Below are 22,111 nucleotides of genomic sequence, written 5' to 3' on the forward strand. Positions count from 1 at the left end.
AATATATTCAGCATATGGTCTTTGTAAAATGAATTTAATACCCAGAATTCAGAGGATTAGATTTCTTTTAGAATGCTGTTCTGGGTAAAACTCAGAGCTAAATAGCTGAAAACCACACTTGGAGTTACCTTCTTGCCTGGCTTCTGGTTTACTGTAAGCCATGGAGATACTGAATGTTCCTTGACCGTGGTTCAACAAAGTGCTTGAAAACTTGTTTATTTTAAGGTATGTTACACTGTTGCGGTGCAGGTACACTAACCACATGAGCTATTATGTGTGTATGTCTAGCACCTAGTCAGGCTCTACGTGCATGCAAAGACTTTTTTTTATTTGTTTAATCCAGAGGTCAAAATTCAAAAGCTAACTTTGCATGTATACACACCTGTCTTTGTATACATGCATGTCTTTGGGGAAGATGTTCACACAGCCTCTTTTACATGTTTTATGTATGCATCTCTATTTACTTATGTGTATATATTTGTATGCATGCATGCATATTTCTTACATTATGTATTTATTTGCTGTATTTCTTATCAATGCCTATCACTGCTGCATCATTTTGGTTACTCTTGTAAAGCCTTGGCATTCAAGAGTTCTTTGAAAATCTTTCCTGCATTTTTTTCCCCCCATTTTAAACAGAAATGTAGGTCCAAATATCTACCTAATTCAGAAGTAAGTGTGCTCAAGCTGAGATTTCATGTAGAAAACTTGCCAGTTTTCTCCTTTGCCCAGGACAGATTAGTTACCTAAAGAGGATCCTCTTCCCAGAGATCCACCGAGCGGGCTGGGGATGCCACTCTTGTTCGTCACTGTCACTGGACTGCTTTTACTTGCTGGGAAGAGGTTCTGTGTTGGAGATGTTGGGGATTTGACAGGTTCAGCTGTTTTGGGTCGGGCTGAAAGATTCAGTGGCTGGGCTGCTTCATCCTACAGGAGTTTAATGTAAATAATTATTAAGAAAAGACAAATGAACACATCATTTTGCAAGCAGCAGTTACTTTACACCTCGAAGACAATACCACATTCTCCAGCAATAATAACAAAAGAAGCTAATTATCTGCCTCCTTTAAGATTCAACGAAAGGAAACCTCATTAATTTCTCTGTGTTATGCTTCTATTTACATTAACTATGTGGCTGGATCATTCTTTTTGCCAAATTAAAATTTGAATTAGCTCACATTACAGCTTAATTTCCTAATGTGTTTTCAGAGATCTAAATTAACCTAGGGCATTTACAAAGAATTATTTAAAATTTCCAGCAGCTCAGTAATGCTTTTGCATTGGTTCTATTTGAAAAGTTCCTGGCACTATAAATATAAGTTATGTAGCTTATTTTTAAATGTATTAGAAACTAGGGAATCAGAAGTACTTCTATGAAAGAATCATTTGGAAACCCTGACAGTTCTTTGGCCCACATTTAATGCTGCTGCTAACTTATACATTCCATGCATCTTATTTTGAGTGCATGTTTTGTTTAGTAAAATAATCTATGCTGTTCTCCCATAATAGAAGATAAGAATTTCACTGAATTCAAATTCCTTGACTTACTACGGTAATGAATGCCTACTACATGCATTTTAAAATATATCTTATTTTCCACAATTTAATTTTATATATTTTACAATATTTTATTATACAAATGTCATCTATTTTTGACAGATTTATGTAAAATCAATATTTTTTTTCACATGAATGCTATTCTGCTTCTTGTTTGATACTTCTGTAATTATTTCTGTATTCTGTAGTTATTTCTGCTGCATTCAACCTTTAGTGTGTCTGTACATTTATTTGCATAAAGACAAGGAATATCTTTTAAGGATATGTAAATCTACTATCAGCACTTTTATATTTTTTGATACTTTTCATATGCAATTATGGAAGAAATTCTGTCTGACATGTATCTTGTTTCAGTGATATAGGAGAATGAATCTAAGAAACATCTTAATTTTTGGAAGACTCATTCAAGCAATTAATTTCTTTGATCAGGATAGATAGTCACAATATAACCTTCTACCCATTCTTTGAGTTTGTTCCTTTTTCTTAATATGTTAAACGAGACAGAGCATTTTGAAAACTGTAAAACAGTGATTTTCTGTAATTAAAGAGCCTAGTAAGATAGATCTCTCATTTAAAATATGCCCAAAGCAGAATTATGCTGCATATAAGAGAATATTGTCCATATTTTAAAGCACTGCACTGATCACTTCAAGGCTTAGAAATATGTCAGAATACAATAATACATTACGTTATCTCATCTTTTCCATTCTCCTTAATGTCAAGCAGTGATTTAGCAAAGTACATCTGATCATACACAGTGTATTAAACAGGAAAATATAACCAACAGGTATTTATAAAGCCATCATATCTCCAATTTTAAATTGTTTCCATAAAACGGCATGACATTTTTATTCTTCCTGACCTTGCAGTGTGCACGAATGTCCACACCTGTTCAGAGTCCAAGTGAAAGCAGAAACAGGTATAAGGGACATAGTCCATTCTTGTGCTTCATGGCCACTTTTACATGCAAACTGTTTCCTTGCACAGATACAAAGCGGTTCAATACATTTCTGTGAGAGTTCAGAGCCCCTTTCAGACTATGAAATTTGCCAGACTAGGTACAGCGAGCATGTACACATACGAACCTATGCTACTATGTTCAATTTCTAAATAATTTTCTGCCTAGTACTGATACGACCATGTGAAAAAAACTCTAAACAATTCCAGAACCTGTTTGTTTATACTTCACAGACAGCATTCTCATTTCTGCAAGGCAACCAAAAAGCTGGAAAACATTCTGGTCACTGACTTTAAAAAAAACCCTATCATTACTTTTTGAAAGATCTGACTCCTGTAAAAGAATTCCATTATTTCTATAAATAATACATGTAGTTTATACAAACAACTGTTTAAAAACAAAGAAAATATAGAGGATTTGTTAAATGTGTGACCATCAAAACTGTAATGTCTTATGAAGGTAATAATTCACAAAGACAACATATAGGTACTGCTTTTATCCTAATAATTCATTTCTTCCGTATTCATTGGTATTTGTCCACATGAAGCAGTTGTAATTATCTTTAATATTTTCAACGCAACAGTGTGCTTAGTAAAAATAAGAATAATAAGGTTTCTTTCTTGTTAATACACATTTCAGTCCGTTCAAGTTAAATTATGTAGGGAAACCCCCAAGAATTTGCATGTGGTCAGTTCTGTAATAGGACTCAGCTGGCCACAAAGCTGGAAAGGTATTGGCCTTGGTTCAAGGAGATATGTGCTTGAATTTAACCAGGGAAAATTTTACTCGTATAGTAAAGGTTTGGTTTGGTGTAGATCCATTTGGCTCACTCATTTATGAAATTACTTTTTCACATTAAAGTAGTCAGTAGTATATTCTCAATACCATAAATCACTGGTGTTAGGTATCGCTATACTATGGCAACTTTGCTGAAACAGTTGGGCTTTGCTTTTGGTGGCTTCTGTATTGACCGTAACAAACTCTGCATATGTGGTAAATTTCACTGACTGCTCTCAAGCCTGGCATTGGATTACAAGAGGTAAAATATTAGACTAATACACATCTACAGTTAAGTAAAGTGAACGCTTTGCTAAATAAATGTTAGATCTAGCCATAATGGAATAGTTTTTATTTATTAGTACTCTCAGCCTAGCAAAAAAGTGTCATGGAAATTTATCAGCCCAGGCAGAAATATCTACTCACCCACACTTTACCACGATGATTGATGATAATGAAAAAACGAATGATATTTTACTCTCATGTCAAAAGATTAAAAAAAAAGAAACCCTCACCTCAAGTGAGTAAAATCTTCCCAGGCTGGTTTGAGGCTAAGGACTGTGTGCCTGTGAGGTGTTAGCAGCTAGCAAAAAAACACATTCTCTCTCCCTCTCTAAAGTCACTATCTGCCTTCTTTAGATCTATTTTAATAGTTCTGCATTTACAGCACTATCATTCAAATTGGTAAAACATCCGAATGTTGGTGTTTTTTTACAGTTTGAAGTAAATTGTTTCTGAGCATATTTGGTCTCATGAAATTCAGAACAACCACAGGAGAACGCAGGAATAAAAGCCAGCCTGTTCCACCCAAAGGTACTAGCTGCACCACAGATTTCAAGGGGTGCACGATGTTCATTTCAAGCTGCTGGCAAATGCCATGTTGTAGCTGCCTGGTTCCAAGCAAGTGAGAATAAGCAGGCACAAGCATTCAGCAGTGGCGCAAAACCAACAAGGAGCAGCCCGGTTGTCAGCAGCTGTGTGAAATCAGCAAAAGTCAAATCAATCTGCAGTGACACAATGTTTTCCCTGGAGTCCTGACTTACATCTTAGTTTTATGTGAGGCTTTTTCCAAAACTGTAGAATAAGTACAGCTAGAGATTTGTAAAATAATTAGAAGATCTACAGTCTCTCTCTTGCCCTAACAATATAAGCTAGCGCTGTATTTTAAGATACTCAAAAGTTCAACGTGAAACAATTCATGAAATGGACGCCATTTAAGCACATTACTGGATTACAAACTGAAATCTTGAAAATATCACATTTTACTGATGAATCTGTTGTGCTGCCTGTGGTAGGAAGAGGGACGCCTGGTATTTTTGGAAGCAAGAAGTGAATTCTTTCTCTTCCCTTCTCTATGCTGATAATACAGCACTAAAACGGAACATTTTATTTGAATATTGAAGAACTTTCATGTGGTTCTACTTCCAACTGTAAAACAATTAAATAGACCATTTAATTTCACTGCCCTTTTCAGACACTGACTTTTTTCTTTACTGAAAAATACCTTAACTTGAGTTACCGGGCTGGTCCCTCTCTTCTCATTTTTCATCCCAGTGGGTGAGAGTGCCCCTGTCGTATTTGGTGGCTGTGGAGTAGATGGCATTTTGGCTCCGGGAGAAACCTGCATGCTTGCCAGCTGAGCTGCATACAGTTGCTGGAAGACAAGAAGATATACAATATATTCCTGCAAAATTCCTAAAAAAAGAAGCTGTAAATGTACATATTTTTTATTGCTCTGCTGTTTCTTCTCTTAAAGGAATTATAGATTTTTTTTTCAGCACTTTCTTGTTTGTGGCTTTTCCCTTGTTATTTTCAAAAAGAAAAAAAAGACTGGAAAACACACACACCAATATCTTTTTTTCTTAATTTGACTTTTAGGTGATTTTTTTTTTTTTTCCCTCTTACTAATGATGGTCATGGTAATGAGCAGAAGGTTATACTGTGCCTGAATATTAAAAATAAAATTGGCAAAATTATAAGGCTGTTTATGAAAAGGAGGTATAAACTCCTGTCAGAAACAACAATGTTTCAGGTCTTTCTGTTCTTACCCAGAAATTACCCACCAGCTCCAGAACTTCTACTGGGAGCTGATATAGCAATCATTTGCTACCAAAAGGCAATGCTGCATCTTCTCTAGACAGCAGTGAAAGTTAAAATAGGCAATAGGGTATGTCTTCATCTCGGTGTACAGTGATTGTTATAACTTCTATAAACGCTAATAAGGAATGTAGGCTTAAAAATTCCTATAAATAGTGATGAAAATAGAAAAACACCCCCATGGAACTTTTCAAAAAGTTTAACTGAAACATAATAAAAGACTTGTATATTAAAATAAAATATTCCTACCAATCTGAAGTGTTTACTGAACAAAAACAAATAGGTTTAATTTCCTTCCAGTGACCAAATTTAAACCCTCACCTTGAATTAGCATCAGCAATAATTCTTCTACCATAAACAGGGAAGATCCTAATCCCTCTTCTACACATAAATCTATATAAACTTTGCCTTATTAGTGAGAAAAAAGCCAGGTGGTTTGTATGTAATTTCCAACATTACTATCATTCAGATGGACAAATAAAAAAAATTACAGTAATCAAAAGCAGACCTTTCAGCACATGTAATTAAATGAAAGCTTAATAAAGAATAATTTGCAAGAGCCAGATGTGCTTATGTCATAATTGTTGCTTTCTTTGGAACAATTTTTCTAATATAACAAGCCTCCACAGAAATGAAAGTTACACAATACTGTAAGCTCAGTGACTCAGTGGCTAGACAAACGTGTGAAGGAGGGGCAGAGTCAGAACTCTGGGTGACAAATGAAAACTCTTGTTTGTTTGTTTGTTTCCTGCCACCCCTTTTCAATACCACACAGAGGCTACAAAAGGATCACAGATTAATATTTTGAAATCAATGGTGTTTAAATATTTTGGCTAAGGTTCCACTGTTTCCTGTGCTAGAAAACTAGAAAAATTGAAAATAGAAAAAATTCCCAGCTTTTGATGATGTCCTGGAGAATGAAAATGAAGCACTCTATATAATAGTAAGTGGGGTTTTTTACCCCTACTACTGGGATCTTATCTTTTTTAGCATATTCTTCAGGTCAGTCTATGCTTGCTTAATAGAATGCTCTGCTTATATGAGAGTAAGAAGCACATTTCACAAACTCCTGAAAGCCTGCACATTCTCAGTTCAGAAATAATCAGAGACTGTACTATGGAAACAGACAATACAATTTAAAGTGAAACCCCAAAGATTACAATGGCTTTCTCGGTGTTCTGTACTTTGTCTATTAAAATATTTTCCTTTTTTCTTATTTTTTTTCTTTTTTTTTTTTAACATTAGGAACCTATTTAACATCTACTTAACTATCTGGGGAGATGATTTAGATTTTACTAAAAGTAGACTAAAACTTTAGTACTTAATATAGCGTGTATGGCATTTTCAAGAGCAGGAAAGGAACTCTATGTAAAAACAAATCCAATTTTATCAACTAAAGTTCAAAAGAATTCCCTTCTCTCTTTCAGGTAAGCCATCAGGGCTAAAAAGGTGGGGCATGAGTTACTCTTTCTACGATATTCAGTCTTTCTTAGAGGATAAAAGTCAATAGTCAAAGATGGCAAGCAGCATAGGGTGGTGGGTTAACCCAGGCTGGCTGCCAGCTGCCCAGCCAGCTGCTCTCTTCCTCCCCCTCCTCAACAAGACAAGGAAGAAAATAAGGTGGAAAAGCTTGTTGGCTGAGATAAAGACAGGGAGGTCACTTACCAGTTACCATCACAGGCAAAACAGACTTGGCTTGGGGAAAATTAATGTAATTTATTGCCAATTACAAGAGTTGGATGGTGAGAAATACAGACAAAACCTAAAATCCCCCATCCATGCCATTTTCCAGGCTGACCTTCACTCTTTCATTGCTGACCACTCACCTCCTCCCACTCCGGCCTGGTGCCGGCAGGGCTGTTCCTCACACTTCGTCCCTCACTCCTTGCTGCCTGTGTGGCATTTTGCCCCTTCCAGAGAATTTTTTCCCAGCGGTGCCACCATCCTGGCTGCTGGGCTCTGGGGTGGAGCCGCTGAGGAACCAGCTGGAACTGTCTGGAACCAGCATGGGGCAGCCCCGGCCACCTCTCCTCACAGCGGTCACCCCGCGGCCCTGCCACTGCCAGCACCTGGGCACTGGCACCGGGCACACATGGCAAATGGAGCTTGTAGCCCAGTTAGCCATGAAAGTAGGCAAAGGTGTGTTCATCATCTCTAAAATCTACAGCCCATGGTGTGGCTGTATCTTGACCTGATGTCTCAAGGTCAACGTGAAGAGAGAGGCGTGTGACACTGGTCAGAGGAGGGCTCATCGGTGACCTGGCACCTGAGCCCCAGCAGGATTGGCAACCAAAATGTCCACAGCACTTTCAGGATCACAGAAATAGCAACAAGAAAAGCAGGCCTGTTATAGTGACTATCTAGGAAACTGCTTGATTTTGGAAAAGCAAACATTAAAAGCAGAATAAAATTAGAATTATACACCCCTCCCAGTGTGTTGAGGGCTGTATTGGCTGTACTGCAGGTAGCGTGAGGAAGAAATATTTCTAAAGGCAGACAGAGAATAAAAGAAATTTTGTTGTCTATATATATGCATGCGCGTATAATTCATCAGTAGGTTACTCCAAGGTCATAGTACTGGCTTTAGCCTTGCATTTCTACAAATTTGTTTTACATCATAAAAGCAAATGTAAAGATAAGTAACAGTAATTAGCTTTCTGGTTTGCTCAGCCTTTAAAACAAAGTGTTCCACAAACGAGTGCAAATCTTGCAAGAATTCACACTAGCACTAGCAACAGTGCCCTGTGCACTGGGAGGCTGTATAACTTCTTCTAAATACCAGTTTGTATGGGAAGCTAGCCAGTCTGGAAAAATATGTGCACACCACCATTGCAGGGGAAAAATGGATATTTTTGCAAATACCACTGTTGTGGCTCAAAATGGTAATTTAGGACCTCACACTGGAGATGGTCAGGTTGTGAAACTTTTATTTGCAAGACTAAGGAGGAGAAAAAAAACAACAAACAAACAACGAATGAACGTTGATTGCTAGCTTTTAATGCTCAAAAGTTTCAATGGATTTTTTTCAACTGAAATTCCAACCTACCAACTATTGAGTAGTGACTAAAATATTAACCTGCCTCAAACACTGAAACATGTCTTCTTTTCAATGTCTGTCTAGCACATAAAGAGAAGAGCATTTCATAACAGTTATGTCAACCACAGGCTCAGAAGGTTCTTGATTACAAGTTAGATAGTCAAAACCATCAAGTATTCATGATTGTTTTAAGAAGCCTTAAAAATATATAGCCTGTTTTTTATTTTTTTGAAAGGTCGCTAAGTTAGATTCTTACAATCCAGTTGCCGGAATCTAAATATAAGTAGTGCTGATTTTGAGTTACTGAGTGCTCCTGCATAGTTAACAGTTTCGAAAACCAGCTCTCTTAAGGTACTTGAGCAAGGATGTAGTTTTACAGTTTTCAGAACCAGGTTTCTTCTGATGTCATGATCTGACACTGAAGAGTGGGATTTTGAAATGCCGCAAGTCTTCGCTAAGGCAATGGCAAGTGCAGCCTCACATTTAGGCACCTGGGAACTTACAGGCTTATGGACTTAAGCACTTGATACCGAAACTCTATTCCAGCTGTAATCAACTAAAAATCTAAGGGGAATTTATGAAATTTGGAGGTCACTATGAGTCTGAATGATGTTCATCTACCTAAAAAAAAAAAATTACAGACGAGTGGGAAAGCGCTGTACTCAGCATGGGTACAGCACAGCACAAGTACGTACTGATTATTTTACCTGTAAACAGCAGAATTTACACTAAGCCTTTGCTATTGCTTAGAGCTACCATTCAGGAAGAATTGAATAACCAACAAAAATAATCATCTGGGGGTGGTGCTGGGAGTATTTTTGCTTCAGGAATTGCCTATGGCATTTGATGAATTATTTCCACTTCACTCTTTTTATAAAAAGTATCATCCATGATCTAAAATTTGTCAAAAAAACTATGAATTAATAATAGAGCATCTTGACTGATCCAAATGTTAAAACCTTTCTTAACGTCATCTAAGTTCCACCATGCCTTTGCGAGATATTTTCACGACAGAGAAGGATAACTGCCTTTGCTGCCAGTGTTCATTCATGCCTTGCCAGAAGACGAAGGCCTTAGGCTTACATATCCCTCTCACAGGTTTCAACATTTTTTCAATAGTTTTTCAACTATTTTTTTCAACTAGCTTTCAATACTCAAAACTCTTTCATTAGCTTAGGTCCCTGTCCCATATGACTTTTCGCTTGCACATAGACCTATGGTTTTCCTACACACATGCTCTGTTGAATGACACTGAGCACAACAAATGGGCACAGAGCAAAGAGTTCTATGCACCAGATGCTCCCCTTTTTTACAGCAGGAATACTGATATTTACCTCTTAGGCTGCAGCATCTGTGTCTAAATGAATGAATAAAGGTGAAGAATTTTGAGAATCAAATGTTACAGAAGCAACACATGGTGAGGAAAATAGAATGGGCCTCCAATCAACACAGTTAACGGAGATTTGCACTGACAACAACTTGTTAACTTTGTGACAGGCTGTTTTACCACCTAACACAGAATTATGATAATCATAACCTTCTTACCAGTGGCTTGTCAATGACAGGCCTTATGGAAAAAGTTTGTTTAGAGAAGATATTTCAATAAAGAGAAAGCGATCGACTGCTGCATAGGAGAGAGGCAGTTTCTCTAGATACATGAGCCCAGCGAGGAAATGGAGAGAGCAGTTGCACTTGTATATACAAGAACAAAAGGGAAAGGGCTAGACATTTCCACTGACTGCTTTGGTGACAGAGAATTTGGTCACAGCAGTGGGGATAATTCAGTTGCTATTCTTTGCAGCAGAATTGTGAAGAAACTACAGGAAGGCCATATGTGAAATATGTAGATAAGAGAGAGAGTGGTTGCAAATAGTCAGTGTAGCAGATAATCAAAGTGCAGGTGATGAGGGCTGGCCTAGCACGATGAATTGCAATGCGTGTACTTGGAAGATGCCCCAAAAAGAAACTCAGTAGAAGGCAGCTTCATTCAAGGAGAAAGAAGGGATCTGTTCTAGAAACATTTATCTTTTGGTTTTGTTTTTCTGAAAGATTTATGATGAAAATGAAAAGACATTCTCCTTTTTCTGTATTTGTGCATTATTTCTCCAAAGGTGCTAGAATTATCTTTTTTTTTCTCAGAAACAAATACTAAATTTTCTGAATACTAAATTTCCCTGATTAATTCTAAAGTTTACCATTACTAAAAATACAAGTCCTATGTTACATCTTCAACAAATACATTTGCTACAGTAAATGAAACTGAACAATAAAACTACTGAGAATCAAGTGAGAATCCTTATTTGTCAGCATTTTAAATGAATTGTGCAAAGCTGAAATATCTTATTTATAGAGATGAAAGTTCAGCTATTTAGACAATGAGTAATTTGGTTTCTAAAGATGAAAAACTCTAAGGAGTGACTGCAAGTGCTGTTGAAATCCTGCACTACAAGAGGTAATGCAGTTATTTTTTTCCATAGTATATTTAGTACATAGTGTTGCAAAGCTATAATTCCAAAATTTTCCTTCCGAGTATATAACATGCAATAATAATACTTAGAACTGTCTGATCACAAAGGGTTTTTACAAGCTCAGCAAAACCAGCAAAATCTTTACTATTTCCAGTGCACATTTCTGAAAAGAAGCTACCCAAAACAAAAAATCCCACCTTCAGTGGGACTGCTTATTTTTTATTATTGGTGTAGAGGTGCTTAAAATAGGCTTGATGGCAAACAGATTAAAGGAAACAGAGTCTCTGAAAAAGTTTTTTTTCTGTTTGGAGAAAGAATGGATTAGTGCTCAAACCCATGTTTTGGGTGTTATAGATAATAACTATGGAAATAAAGGTTAAGTGATGACCTGAGCCCAACGCCACTGCTATAGCCTTCAGCAGTTCAGGCAAGGTAACCTTTTCAAAAAGCAGAGCATAAGCATAAATATCCTACCTAAAAATTTCACACCCATCTTAATCTAAGTGCAAGAACTGTTTCTAAAGTAAAGTTGATTGTACTTATTCCTTCCTTTTATTTTCTTTTTATATAAATGCCATTTTTGTATTTGGCATGTCTTTTGCACCAAATACTTCAGTGACAAACACTGCAGTTGAGACCTCTACTACAGCACCAAGGTAGAAAACGGGGTTATTGGCTCATGAATGTACGTTTTTAAAAAAAGCACATGGTTACTCTTCTCTTTGTTTTAAGATGATTTTGATGCAGATCCTGAGAATGAGAGGTAGGTTAACAGAAAATGACATCCAGAAACACAAGACAGCCTAAGTAACTCGTCAGCAGCTTAACCATGTGACAAACCCAGGGGCAACTCAAAGGCAGCTATTGCCTGTAGAGTCTGCCAAGAAGCCAGATGCCATCACCAGAAAAACACCTTCCATAGCTCAGCATCTGTGTCCTAGCAGTGCTCTCCACACAAAAGGAAAAGGAGAAGGAGGAGAAATAGAAGGAAAGGTGCCTATGAAATTGTTAAAGGAAATGTACATACACATGAAAGCAACCCTTATTTGAATTTAAAAATCTGAAATTTGGAAAAATCAAAGCTTTTGCTAAATGAAAACAAGATCCTTTCAAATACATACATTTTGTGCTAAAAGTACGTTTTCTTTTCTTTTACAATATATTTGTGCGTGTGCTACCTGTTAAAACAGTATATTTTATAAATTTGTTTTGATTAACTTTTATGTCTCAGTAGCATTTTCTCAGTTTGCTGTAAGAAAAATGTTAACAAATCAAAATAAGGTGAGTTTTATAGATCTGCTAGTACTGTGGGACAGACCCTCCTTTCATTTTCACTTGTGCCATCATGCAGATAACAGTAGCTTACTATTTAAGAACCAACAAGTATGCAACTTCAATTTAACTCATAGGTTAATGCTAAATAAGTGAGAACTATTTGGCTTTACATGGGTATATCTGAAATGGCATTGATCAAGTATAGCTACATGAAGTTGGAGTAATAATTAGGGAAAAAGTGCTTAATTTAGAAATACAGTAAATAATAAGTAACAATACACGCAAATACTTCTGTTTCTCTATAGAAACCAAGTGTCATAATATATGTACATGGTTCCTTTTAACAGCATCATTCTTTCCTTTCCATTGTTTGTACATGCCTAACCTATCCATAGTGGACATAACGTTCTGATTTTAAACACCCGTATATCACCCTACTCCAGAGTCTGCTTATTGTTACAGAGTGTGAATAGTCTCTACTTCTTATAATAATGCAAAAACCTTTGCAAAAAGGCATTACGGTGTGTAACATGAACAGGCAGCTAATGAATTGTCATAACTAATGTCATAAAAACAAAGATTGTTGCAGTGATTATTTATGCACTTGCTGGCTAATGTTCTCTCAGATTTACTAAATCCCAATACATGCAAACTAACTGTATTTATGAAAATACAAAGAATACATTTTGCAGTCACAGGTGGAGTCAGAAGACTTCAGTTTTCCCTATATGTTCAGGTGTGCATCTACTGGAAAAAAAAAAAAAAATCTCTCTCAGCTAAAAGAATGATTTTATCAGTTATTCATATTCATTCACTTTAGGGTTTTTTTAACTATTAACACCAGTAATTTCAGTGTCTTTCAGTTGCTATTCTATATATTGCCAAGGGAAATTTTTATGTGGCCCTAAATTCCACTCAATTCCTGTCTCCTACTTAGGAGATACACATGCCTGTTTTGACTCTCTCTCAAGCTGCAAAGTAACAGATACCTACTTTCACCACTGAGCGTCTGCCAGTTCCAACTCCTTTTAGTGACCACAGATTCATCGTACTTATTCAGGAAAAGAAAAAACACTCTCGTTGCTTCTACTGCCCTGCTGCGGAAAATGGCCAACCCATGCCAAAAATAAAAGAATCTCTACACATTTTAGATACTGCAGCTTGTATTGTTGTAGTAGCGCAGAGCCAAGATCCCCTTATGCAAAATAACAGCTTTATTTTGTTAAAAGGCCCTAACTTTAAGTGGACCATGGAATATTTATGGCTCTCAGTAGTCCTTTGAAAGAGTTATCTTATGTTTTTATGCCGATCATGGGTCAGAGGTTCAAATCAGCACTTCTTTCTGTCACTCCTTATATGTTTTACTATAATTTACAGCTCAGCAAGAGGACTCATAAAACAAAAGTGTCTATTTTACTTCAGCAACTAATTCTAGCTAATCAAAGCTTTCCAGCAAAACAACCCAGCATGAAACTCTGTGTGGAAAATATGCAGAGAACAAAGCGTTTTGTCAAATAACACATCTCATGATGTAAACACATATGTCCCTTATAGGAAATTTTATCGCTTCCACATTATCGGCACACAAAAGGAGCATTCTTGTCGCAGACCTGGTGTGACTGTGGAGCCATCGTCATTGGAAACAAGAGCCTGATTAGGTTCCCACACAGATATGAATAGATTTTCTTTTTTTAGTGTAATGCTGCCTTTCTTATTTTTTAAACAGACTAGTAATTGTGGCTGTAAAAACAGTGAATTGTGTTTGGACGACATTTGTTTCTTCATATTTTTTTAGCTACCCAATGACACCAGTTATCCCATATGGTTGTCCTCTTCTGGAAAGTCTGAGTTAATCCACAGCTGTGAAGATGAAGACGCACCCAGCAGGCTCTAAATCTGGTGGGTCTCTTGTCTGCTAATAAAGTCCACAGTCTGCTGGACAGATGTTAAGAGGATCTGTTAAATAAGTCAGTGACAAAGACACAGACTTCTGCTGGGGAAAATAATTAGCAAAACCATATCTATTCTTCATATATTTTCATTTCTTGCCTTCTCTTTTGGAGAAGCAGATTTTCGTTACTTGATAAAGAAGAGTCCCACAACACATATAATAGGTCCTGCTCAAAATATGAATGGACTAAACGATCACATTGGCATGTGTTCTGAAGAAATGATAGATCTTTTTGACATTGACTTATTCTTGCATACTGTAGTTCCTGCACTGTTATTTTAAGTTTGCTTTATTCATCATAGTATGGGCTTGTATTGGGAGAGCCTGAATAACTATTGTCAACTATAAAATATCTACTTAAATTTTTAATGTAATCAGAAATGTAAACTGAAGAAGAAAGTACCATTTGACTGATTTTTCTTTAAATGTTATTAACATTGCTTATTCTTAAATAAAGGGATTACAGATAATAGATCCTTGGCCCAAGGCTCATGCTGATGTTCTGGTAATAAAAAAACAACAACAAAAAACAACACAACAAAAACCAAACAAGCAAAAAAAGTGGAATGAGAAGATACCTGCAGCAAGATCTACGTTTAGAGACTTACTCACTCACTCACTTTTGCCTATCCTCCCCTGTTTATCATCATGGCCTGACACCATAGATATCCCATCCCAAAGTCTTTCTCAGTTAGAGTCATGAAGTTTGGAGAAACGCTACAGAGCTAAAATGTATGCACGAGTGCAATAAAGAACAAACTTGCCTTCAGGCACATGTGCATTAAGGTGCTCTTAAGATCATTTCTGTTCCGTTTGTGAACTGTATTTCTCGTTCTTTTGACCTCATCCTGCTTTGACGTAATGAAGTAGAAATGGCCATCAAAACAGCTCAATCTGTTTTGCTGCCTAAATGCAGGCAACTCTCATTTAGGCATTGTTCCTGAGATCATGCCCCTTAGAAATCAAATAGCTTTGATTTCATTGAATTATGACAATTAAATACAATCTCTCAGAAACTGCCTGTTCACAACCTGTTTACTGTAAAGCTGTGGGCAAAGCCAAGAAAGAATGCTTAAAACTCAAATAAAGTATCAATCACTGCAACCAGCTAAGACAATGTATATAATTTGGCACCCGGCGTTTGCCTCTGTAATACTGTATTTGTTTCCCCTTAGGAAATAAAGCTGTTGGTTTATTACTTTTACAGCACCTTGACAAGTTTCCAAGATATAATGTCATCCCATCACCCTATGAGGCTGCTGAGAATTTTTAATGAGACAGCACCAAAATTGTGAAAGAAAAGTTTGCTCTCTGCAAAAAATATGAATTCAAGAATGTATCCTATAATTTTTATAAAATTAAAGTTCAGATAGTACACAGGTATCTTATATCACCATAGAATATATGTAACATTGACTATATTGAAATAAAATAACTACTCGGCTCACAAGTGTCAGAGTCTGTGATATTTAAATGAGACTTTCTATTTTTTTCCAATGTGACTGAGTCAAAATCTAACCCTATAAAGTGTAGGTACTGGTCCTAAGTCCCCCAGAGAAAAACTATATTTCTGCCATGTCAGAAAAGAACAAAGGGCAAGCCGAAAGCTGACCAGGGGGAACAGAGTAACAGCTACAGAAAAAAAAAAAAAAAATAAAAATTGAAAGCCTTCTGTAGTGAATGCATAGCTCTTGCTTTCTGAAGAGCAATTCCCTTGTGAAGCCACTGACTGGAGGGAGAGGCAAAAAACCTCACTGAGTTGGCGGTTGTGTCTCACCTCATTTCACTTTTTTTTTTTTTTTTTTTTTTAATCCTTTCCAAACAGACTGAGTGTTGGTCTGCTGAGAATATGATGCTAAGCCACTTTTCCTGTAGAGTTTTTAAACTGGGCCTCTGAGAAAGGGTTCGATACAATTCAATGACTGAAGTAATACCTTTGTCCATCTGAGCATTAAATGGCCCATTGAAATACAGCTTAGTTAGAAAGAATTTCAGTAAATGGTGCTTTCTAATTTTTTTTTTATTATTATTATTCCTCTCCCAACAGATTACAGCCTGGATCTGAAAATGCAGTTCAATCACTTTTGGTTGCCTCTCAGGTCAGGCCTTTAGCCAGTGTTAATTAAATATAACCCCTTTAGAATACTGGAGGTTAAATGAGAGCAACAAACTGGTCATCTTCAAAATATTACCTCATGCTCTCCAGAAAGCTGTAATCAGTTTGGGAGGGCCCTCATTTAAACACGTTGGTCTTAAGAACGAAAATTTATTGGGGGGGGGGCGGGGGGGGGAATCCGTGCTAAATGCTATTTTGTCCGACAGCTAGTAATCACAAAACATTAAACACCTATTTCCATGCAATATACCACGTCTATTGTGTTTAACTAACACACATCATAAAGGAAAGTGCTGCAGCAGACAATTTAGGCTGTAGCAGCACATACAGCACAATTTTCAACTTGATAAAGTGAAACTATAAAGAATCAATGCGTAAGTCAGACAGCTTCCATACCTAATATTCTTCCCTGCAGCTATTAGAAGTTCACATTTTTGTCTCTAGTAGGCATGAACATTAGTATACCTTCAGTTTCATGTCTTCAGTCACATTTTGTTGTCTGTTCCATACAATTTGACCAGACCATGAAATTGGAAAGTAGCTGAAATTGTCTTTTTTCATCTTAATGATTTTAAATGAGAAAGGGAGGTTTTTCTGTAAGCTATTTGTTTACTGCTTTGTAAAAAGTTTCCTAAAGTAATCATAACAATTTTACTACTAAATTAGTTGAAAGAAAGCTTTTTAATACATGGTAATTAGTCTTGTCTTTCTGAACATGACTTTACTGTAAATACTCCTCCTTGACTATCCCTTTGTCCCAAGATTCCTTAGAAGAACGCAACCAAGCGATAATTTAGCATTATTGCTGCTTCAGTGCACTAATCGCTTAAAGAGCAGCAAGGACCCTATGTTCACTGCCACAAGGCTCCTACAGCCTCCTGGCCCAAGGCAGGCTTCCCAGCCCAGCAGCATCCAGATGTCAAGAGGAATATCCAGGTCCTGATGCAGCATGCCGCTCCATTCCAGTATGGCCAAAACATCTGTTTCATCTGCTGGCATACAACCTGCTGAATACACTGAGGCTGCCGCACAAAGTAGGGAATTGAATGAGGGTGGGAGTGAAATACTGCAGTTGCATAGCTCAGTGTACATATCACTAAAAACCTCTATGCAGACACAAAAATTAACACAAAATGCTTGGAACCCCAAAACTGGAGTTTGATCATTTGTTGTCTCAAATGGAGCTCTCTGGACTAAAACTCTAGACAAATAGTAGGAAGGACAACGTGATAATTAAAAAAACCCAAACCCTTTCTACACAATATAAGCTTATCATTTTTTCTCCTAATGGAGGAAGAGGCCATAACACCTTCACTTCTCATCTTACTAATTTTACCCTGGTTTAATTCCTTACGGTGTAAGAAAAGGACAAAAGAAGAAAAAGCACAGAAATATGTAACACAAATTGCCTGTTGTGGTTATAACAACCGGTCTTTATGCAAAATACCAAAAAATGAGGTGAGCTTAGGCATCTATTAAATATTTGTAGTTTCCTATAGACAGTAATTCAGGAGTTCTAAACCAATAAGCAACTTTTGTCTAAAAGATAGGAATATGTAAACATTGACATTTCATATTGAGGCATGACAAAAACTGTAAGCATTTTAGTCGATCTAGATTAAGTTCAGACAAGGAATAAAGGAATGCTAACTGTTCTCATCTCTTCCACTTTGTGTATCTATTCTCTTGTATTTTTTCTAGCAACAATAATGGAATAGCTGCATTCTACCATGCAAATTCTTTGAGTCATTTATGAAAGCAAGATCAAAGCCCAAACTGAGAGTGCATCTTTTTTTGCTGTATTTTTTCTCAAGTGGAGGACTTAATGAAAGGTAGTTTAACCAGGAGTCTTCCTCTGCAACTGCAGAGCAGGGGCACTCTCACAGCACAATCTCTTGGCTTAGTCTTTTCTCTGGCCATCCTGGGAACATGGCTCACCTCTGCGTGCCAGAAACCAGGAGCACAGAAGGCAGGAGGGACTAAATACTTCTGTGTCCCACCTCTGCATGGGGTGAGCACCTGTACCCAGAGACTAGGAATTATCCCTCAGACCTTCCATAAACACACCCTCTGTGAGCCTGAACAAGTCACCATTATTTTTGTGCTGCTCAGAAATGGATGTACAGTTACTGCATTACTACGGTGTCTGAACTAGGTATATCTGAATACAATGAAGTGTTCCTATTAAAGATAAAATGTGAGCATTAGTAAAATCTACTATTTTAATAAAATATTGTAAATATAAAGAAAAATGAGAATGCAACAATATGTAAAAATTTCATCAAATGTCTATAGCCATTTTCTCTTCAGGCAGATAGCAGAAATGTCAATAAAATCTTTCTTTTAAGCACAAAGATCTGCATTCCTTCATTTAATGCTGTCAGATTACTGATATGCTACTTTTTGATCACAATTCTCCTGTTATTTACCATGCACAGGAAAGAACACAATTGACTTATCTTTTTGATTCTCCCAGATTGTATGTTGTACTACACAGCTTGGAAATCAGCAAAAAATCTTTAACTTTTTTTATGATTTTACAAAATAACTGTGACACACTCTGCTTAAAACTATTATGTATTTGATATAAAAGTAAACAGATAAATAAAATATAAGTTCATTTAAGCCTAAATACCTTTGGTAGAAAGCCAGTCACAGGAAAGGACAACTGCACTTGCTTGAAAAAGTAATTTTGAGTTTCCAGTGGATAACATTATTCAACAAAAAATGCGAAATGTTGAAGATAAATCTTTACGTGATTTTCCTATGTTTGCTTCTATTAGAACTTGCTTTTGGCATTTTTATAGCATAAATTCAACCTCATCAAAATTGTGGATAGCACTAAATTTAGCAGAGTAACAAGCTCAGCTAGGAAAGGAAGCAAGGACCAGAAAACATGGCTCCAAAGATACCTGAAAACAAAGGCTCCAGTATTTTAAACTCCTTCTCATGTATCCAAGGAAAGCAAATAAGCAGCACTTATTTAAAATAAAAATATAACCAGATCTACCAAGAAAATATGAAAATATAACCAGATGGTTGCATCGGACAGCAGTTTTTTCATTCACTTTATGCTACCATAATACTACGTTCTCTGGTGACACTGTAAATCAAATTATTCATAAAAAGAATTTAGAACATTTTCTGATATTCCTTTAGAAGCTCTTCCAAAAATCAGGTTTTTATTCCTTACTGTTAATATAAAGTATGTTTAACAATAAATGTGAGAGGTCTATATGAAGAGCAAGTAACTCCTGAATTCAGACAGTTTCACATACTTTATATGTAGAAATGTGTTCTGGACAAAAGCTAGTATAAAAAGAAGGGGCTGCTTAAGGAGAACTCCTGTGATAAGGGAAATAAAATTGTCTGATTGAAAAGAAATTAATTACAGTAAGTTTTCTGAACGGGTGATAGCTATCAAAACTTATCAAATTTTGCATTTCAGAATTTCATATATTTCTCTAAAAAAAATGTTAACACATAGATGGGCTTTGTGAGAGAAATCAGGAGTTTCATTCATGCTCATGTCAGCAGGATTACAAGCAATTATGAGTAACTGCTTGTTGAGCTGAGTGAAACGAGTTGGTGAATGAGTTTCCTAGTAAGCACATGCCCATGTCACTGGTATGATTGCCAGTAATGTAGACAATCTTAGTTGAAGGGGTCTAAAAACATAATTATTCTCCTAATCCTACAGGGGATGAAATCAATTCAGGACAGAAGATGATTGTGCGATTGCTGCTTTTAATGTAGACCTTCTAGGTTTGTCAGCTGGGCAGCAGACACTAAAACAGAGGCATAAGAAAAAGAAATCAGGACATGGGAAAAATAAGTGGCAATAAACCTTCTCTAGAAATATTTCTTAAGATCTGGCATAGGTTGGTGAGTTCATTCACCATCTGACCAGCCAGATGGAGAAATTGTCAAATATAAAGATGGCACTATTTCCCTGTGTAGACAGAACAAGAAAACTGAACGCTCACCTATCACTGCTAATCATGCTGAGAGACAAAAGAACTACAGTTAAATTTCCACAGGCTTCCATGACAGAATAATGAGACACCATCCCAATAATAAATGGATGCAGGTCAGGAAAAAGGAAGAGTCCCATTTAAACTACCTCTCTCAATTCCCAAGTCTGAATCCCCACCTTGTGAGAAGGTGCCGAGGCAGCTCTACGTTTAAGAGCTGAATTTTTGAAAGTGTTGCTTGGGGTTTGAAGATGTAATGTTTTCTTACTTTTATAAGAGACACAGACAGTTCATGTGGTAGCTCACAGCCATTCTATTATTTTCACTAGCAAAAATGGACCAAAGACAGGAATATAATAAATATATACTAGCTCTACTGATCAGGAGAAGCTTTATCAGTCAGCTGGGGCACATCTGGGAAAAAAGTCACTCAGGTGCATCTCTAGCATCCCATTCAATTAACATACCATTAAAAATGGTTTGTCCCTGTTCAGCCTGCTGCGTTACCTGATAAGTCAACATATTTAAAATGTATATTTAAATGCAGAAAACAGTGAAATGTTTTCTTTGTGAAGCAGAAAACAAGCCCAGTTTACAGGTATTTTAAAGCATTAGAAATAATTGTGCTTTACAGGCTGCTTAGCAGATCTCTCACACTGATCTTTTACTGTATATTTAGAACTTTCATACACCTTCAAGCAAAATTAAATAATTTCCTTAAAGAAAGTGCACACAAAATTATGCAAAATATATTCAAATGTGCTTATGAAAGTTACATCTAAATAAAATTCACATTTGCACCTCAAAACCAGGTAACTGGGAACTTACTATTACAAATTCATTGTAAGTTGACGTATTTTACACAAGTAAATGTGAATTTGGCATATGCCTGCCATGCTTTCTGAACTGCAGTGGGGTGATGATATTTCAGCAATGGTGCTGGGACCAGATTAAAATGGTTATGAGGCTTCAGTTTAGCCCTCCCCTCGGTGTTGAAGAATGCAGCAGAAGAGATGGTCTGTACTGGATGAATTACTATGGATAATTCACAGATGCGTTATTTAATAAAGCTGTAGACTACTTAAATCTGGTCACTCTTTCTAGTGTGTAGGACAAATGATGCAACATTTTTGAAAGGACTTTACATCTTATCTCTCACTTCACTTCCAAAAATGCCAGTGGACATGACAACACACTCACTATTCCTGCACCTGAAATACTTCATTTGTTTCCATGCTTAGCTGTTTGCTGTAGATCCTGCACAATACCAAAATATATCCTCTATTGTGTTGACTTCACTAGATTTTGTGAATGATTCATTTAAGTCTTGAATAATCCCTTAACACTGGCATTTAAGCATGATGTGTTTTTCTTCCTGTATTCCTTAAGATGCTCCTCCCTCCAGTCTCTTTTTTCAGGACTGATATGCAAAACCTTCTGTTGTGCACCATCACCATATGCAGCCTTCGTGATCAGTCTCAAGAATAGACAGATGATTCCAATACTTCCTATGAGTTAGAACATTTTTCTAGTTTCTCAATCATATGGATTCTAAAAACATCAGAGACCAAATACACACACATTTTAGACAAGCAGGGCGTTGGAGGCAATACCATTCCTATTTCGTCATCTAAAAAGACTCTACTCAGTGATAGCAATATCTACACACTGATTTGATGAGTTCTATCTCATCTTCCATGAATTGCCGTTTCTTTCTGAATTGGATCAGTGGGAGGGAATACTCTCTTTTAATCAAAGACCCTCCAAAATAAGGCAGGTGATGATATCATGCATCTTTAAGAGAATTTTGCTTCTTTTGAGCATGTGTGCATGTGTGTGTGTATGTCTACACCTAGAAGGCCTCCTCTAACCATCATTATTCTTAGAACTTTTACTTCAGA

The 22,111-nt window shown here is 36.6% G+C and overlaps 1 protein-coding gene across 10 annotated transcripts in view; it reads right to left on the reverse strand.

Moving 5' to 3' along the window:
- SOX6 (SRY-box transcription factor 6) overlaps window positions 1–22,111 on the reverse strand; it is a 375,192-nt gene that overhangs the window by 63,345 nt on the left and 289,736 nt on the right. For all 10 annotated transcript variants that reach the window (XM_074885126.1, XM_074885127.1, XM_074885121.1 and 7 more), the window contains 2 exons: window positions 4,797–4,946; window positions 747–927 (listed from right to left, as the gene is read on the reverse strand). In XM_074885126.1, coding sequence (XP_074741227.1) covers window positions 747–927; window positions 4,797–4,946 — 331 coding nt within the window. The remainder of the gene's footprint in view (window positions 1–746; window positions 928–4,796; window positions 4,947–22,111) is intronic.

The sequence above is a fragment of the Strix uralensis genome, chromosome 15 (genome assembly GCF_047716275.1).
Source record: "Strix uralensis isolate ZFMK-TIS-50842 chromosome 15, bStrUra1, whole genome shotgun sequence".
In the NCBI taxonomy this organism is placed as follows: domain Eukaryota; kingdom Metazoa; phylum Chordata; class Aves; order Strigiformes; family Strigidae; genus Strix; species Strix uralensis.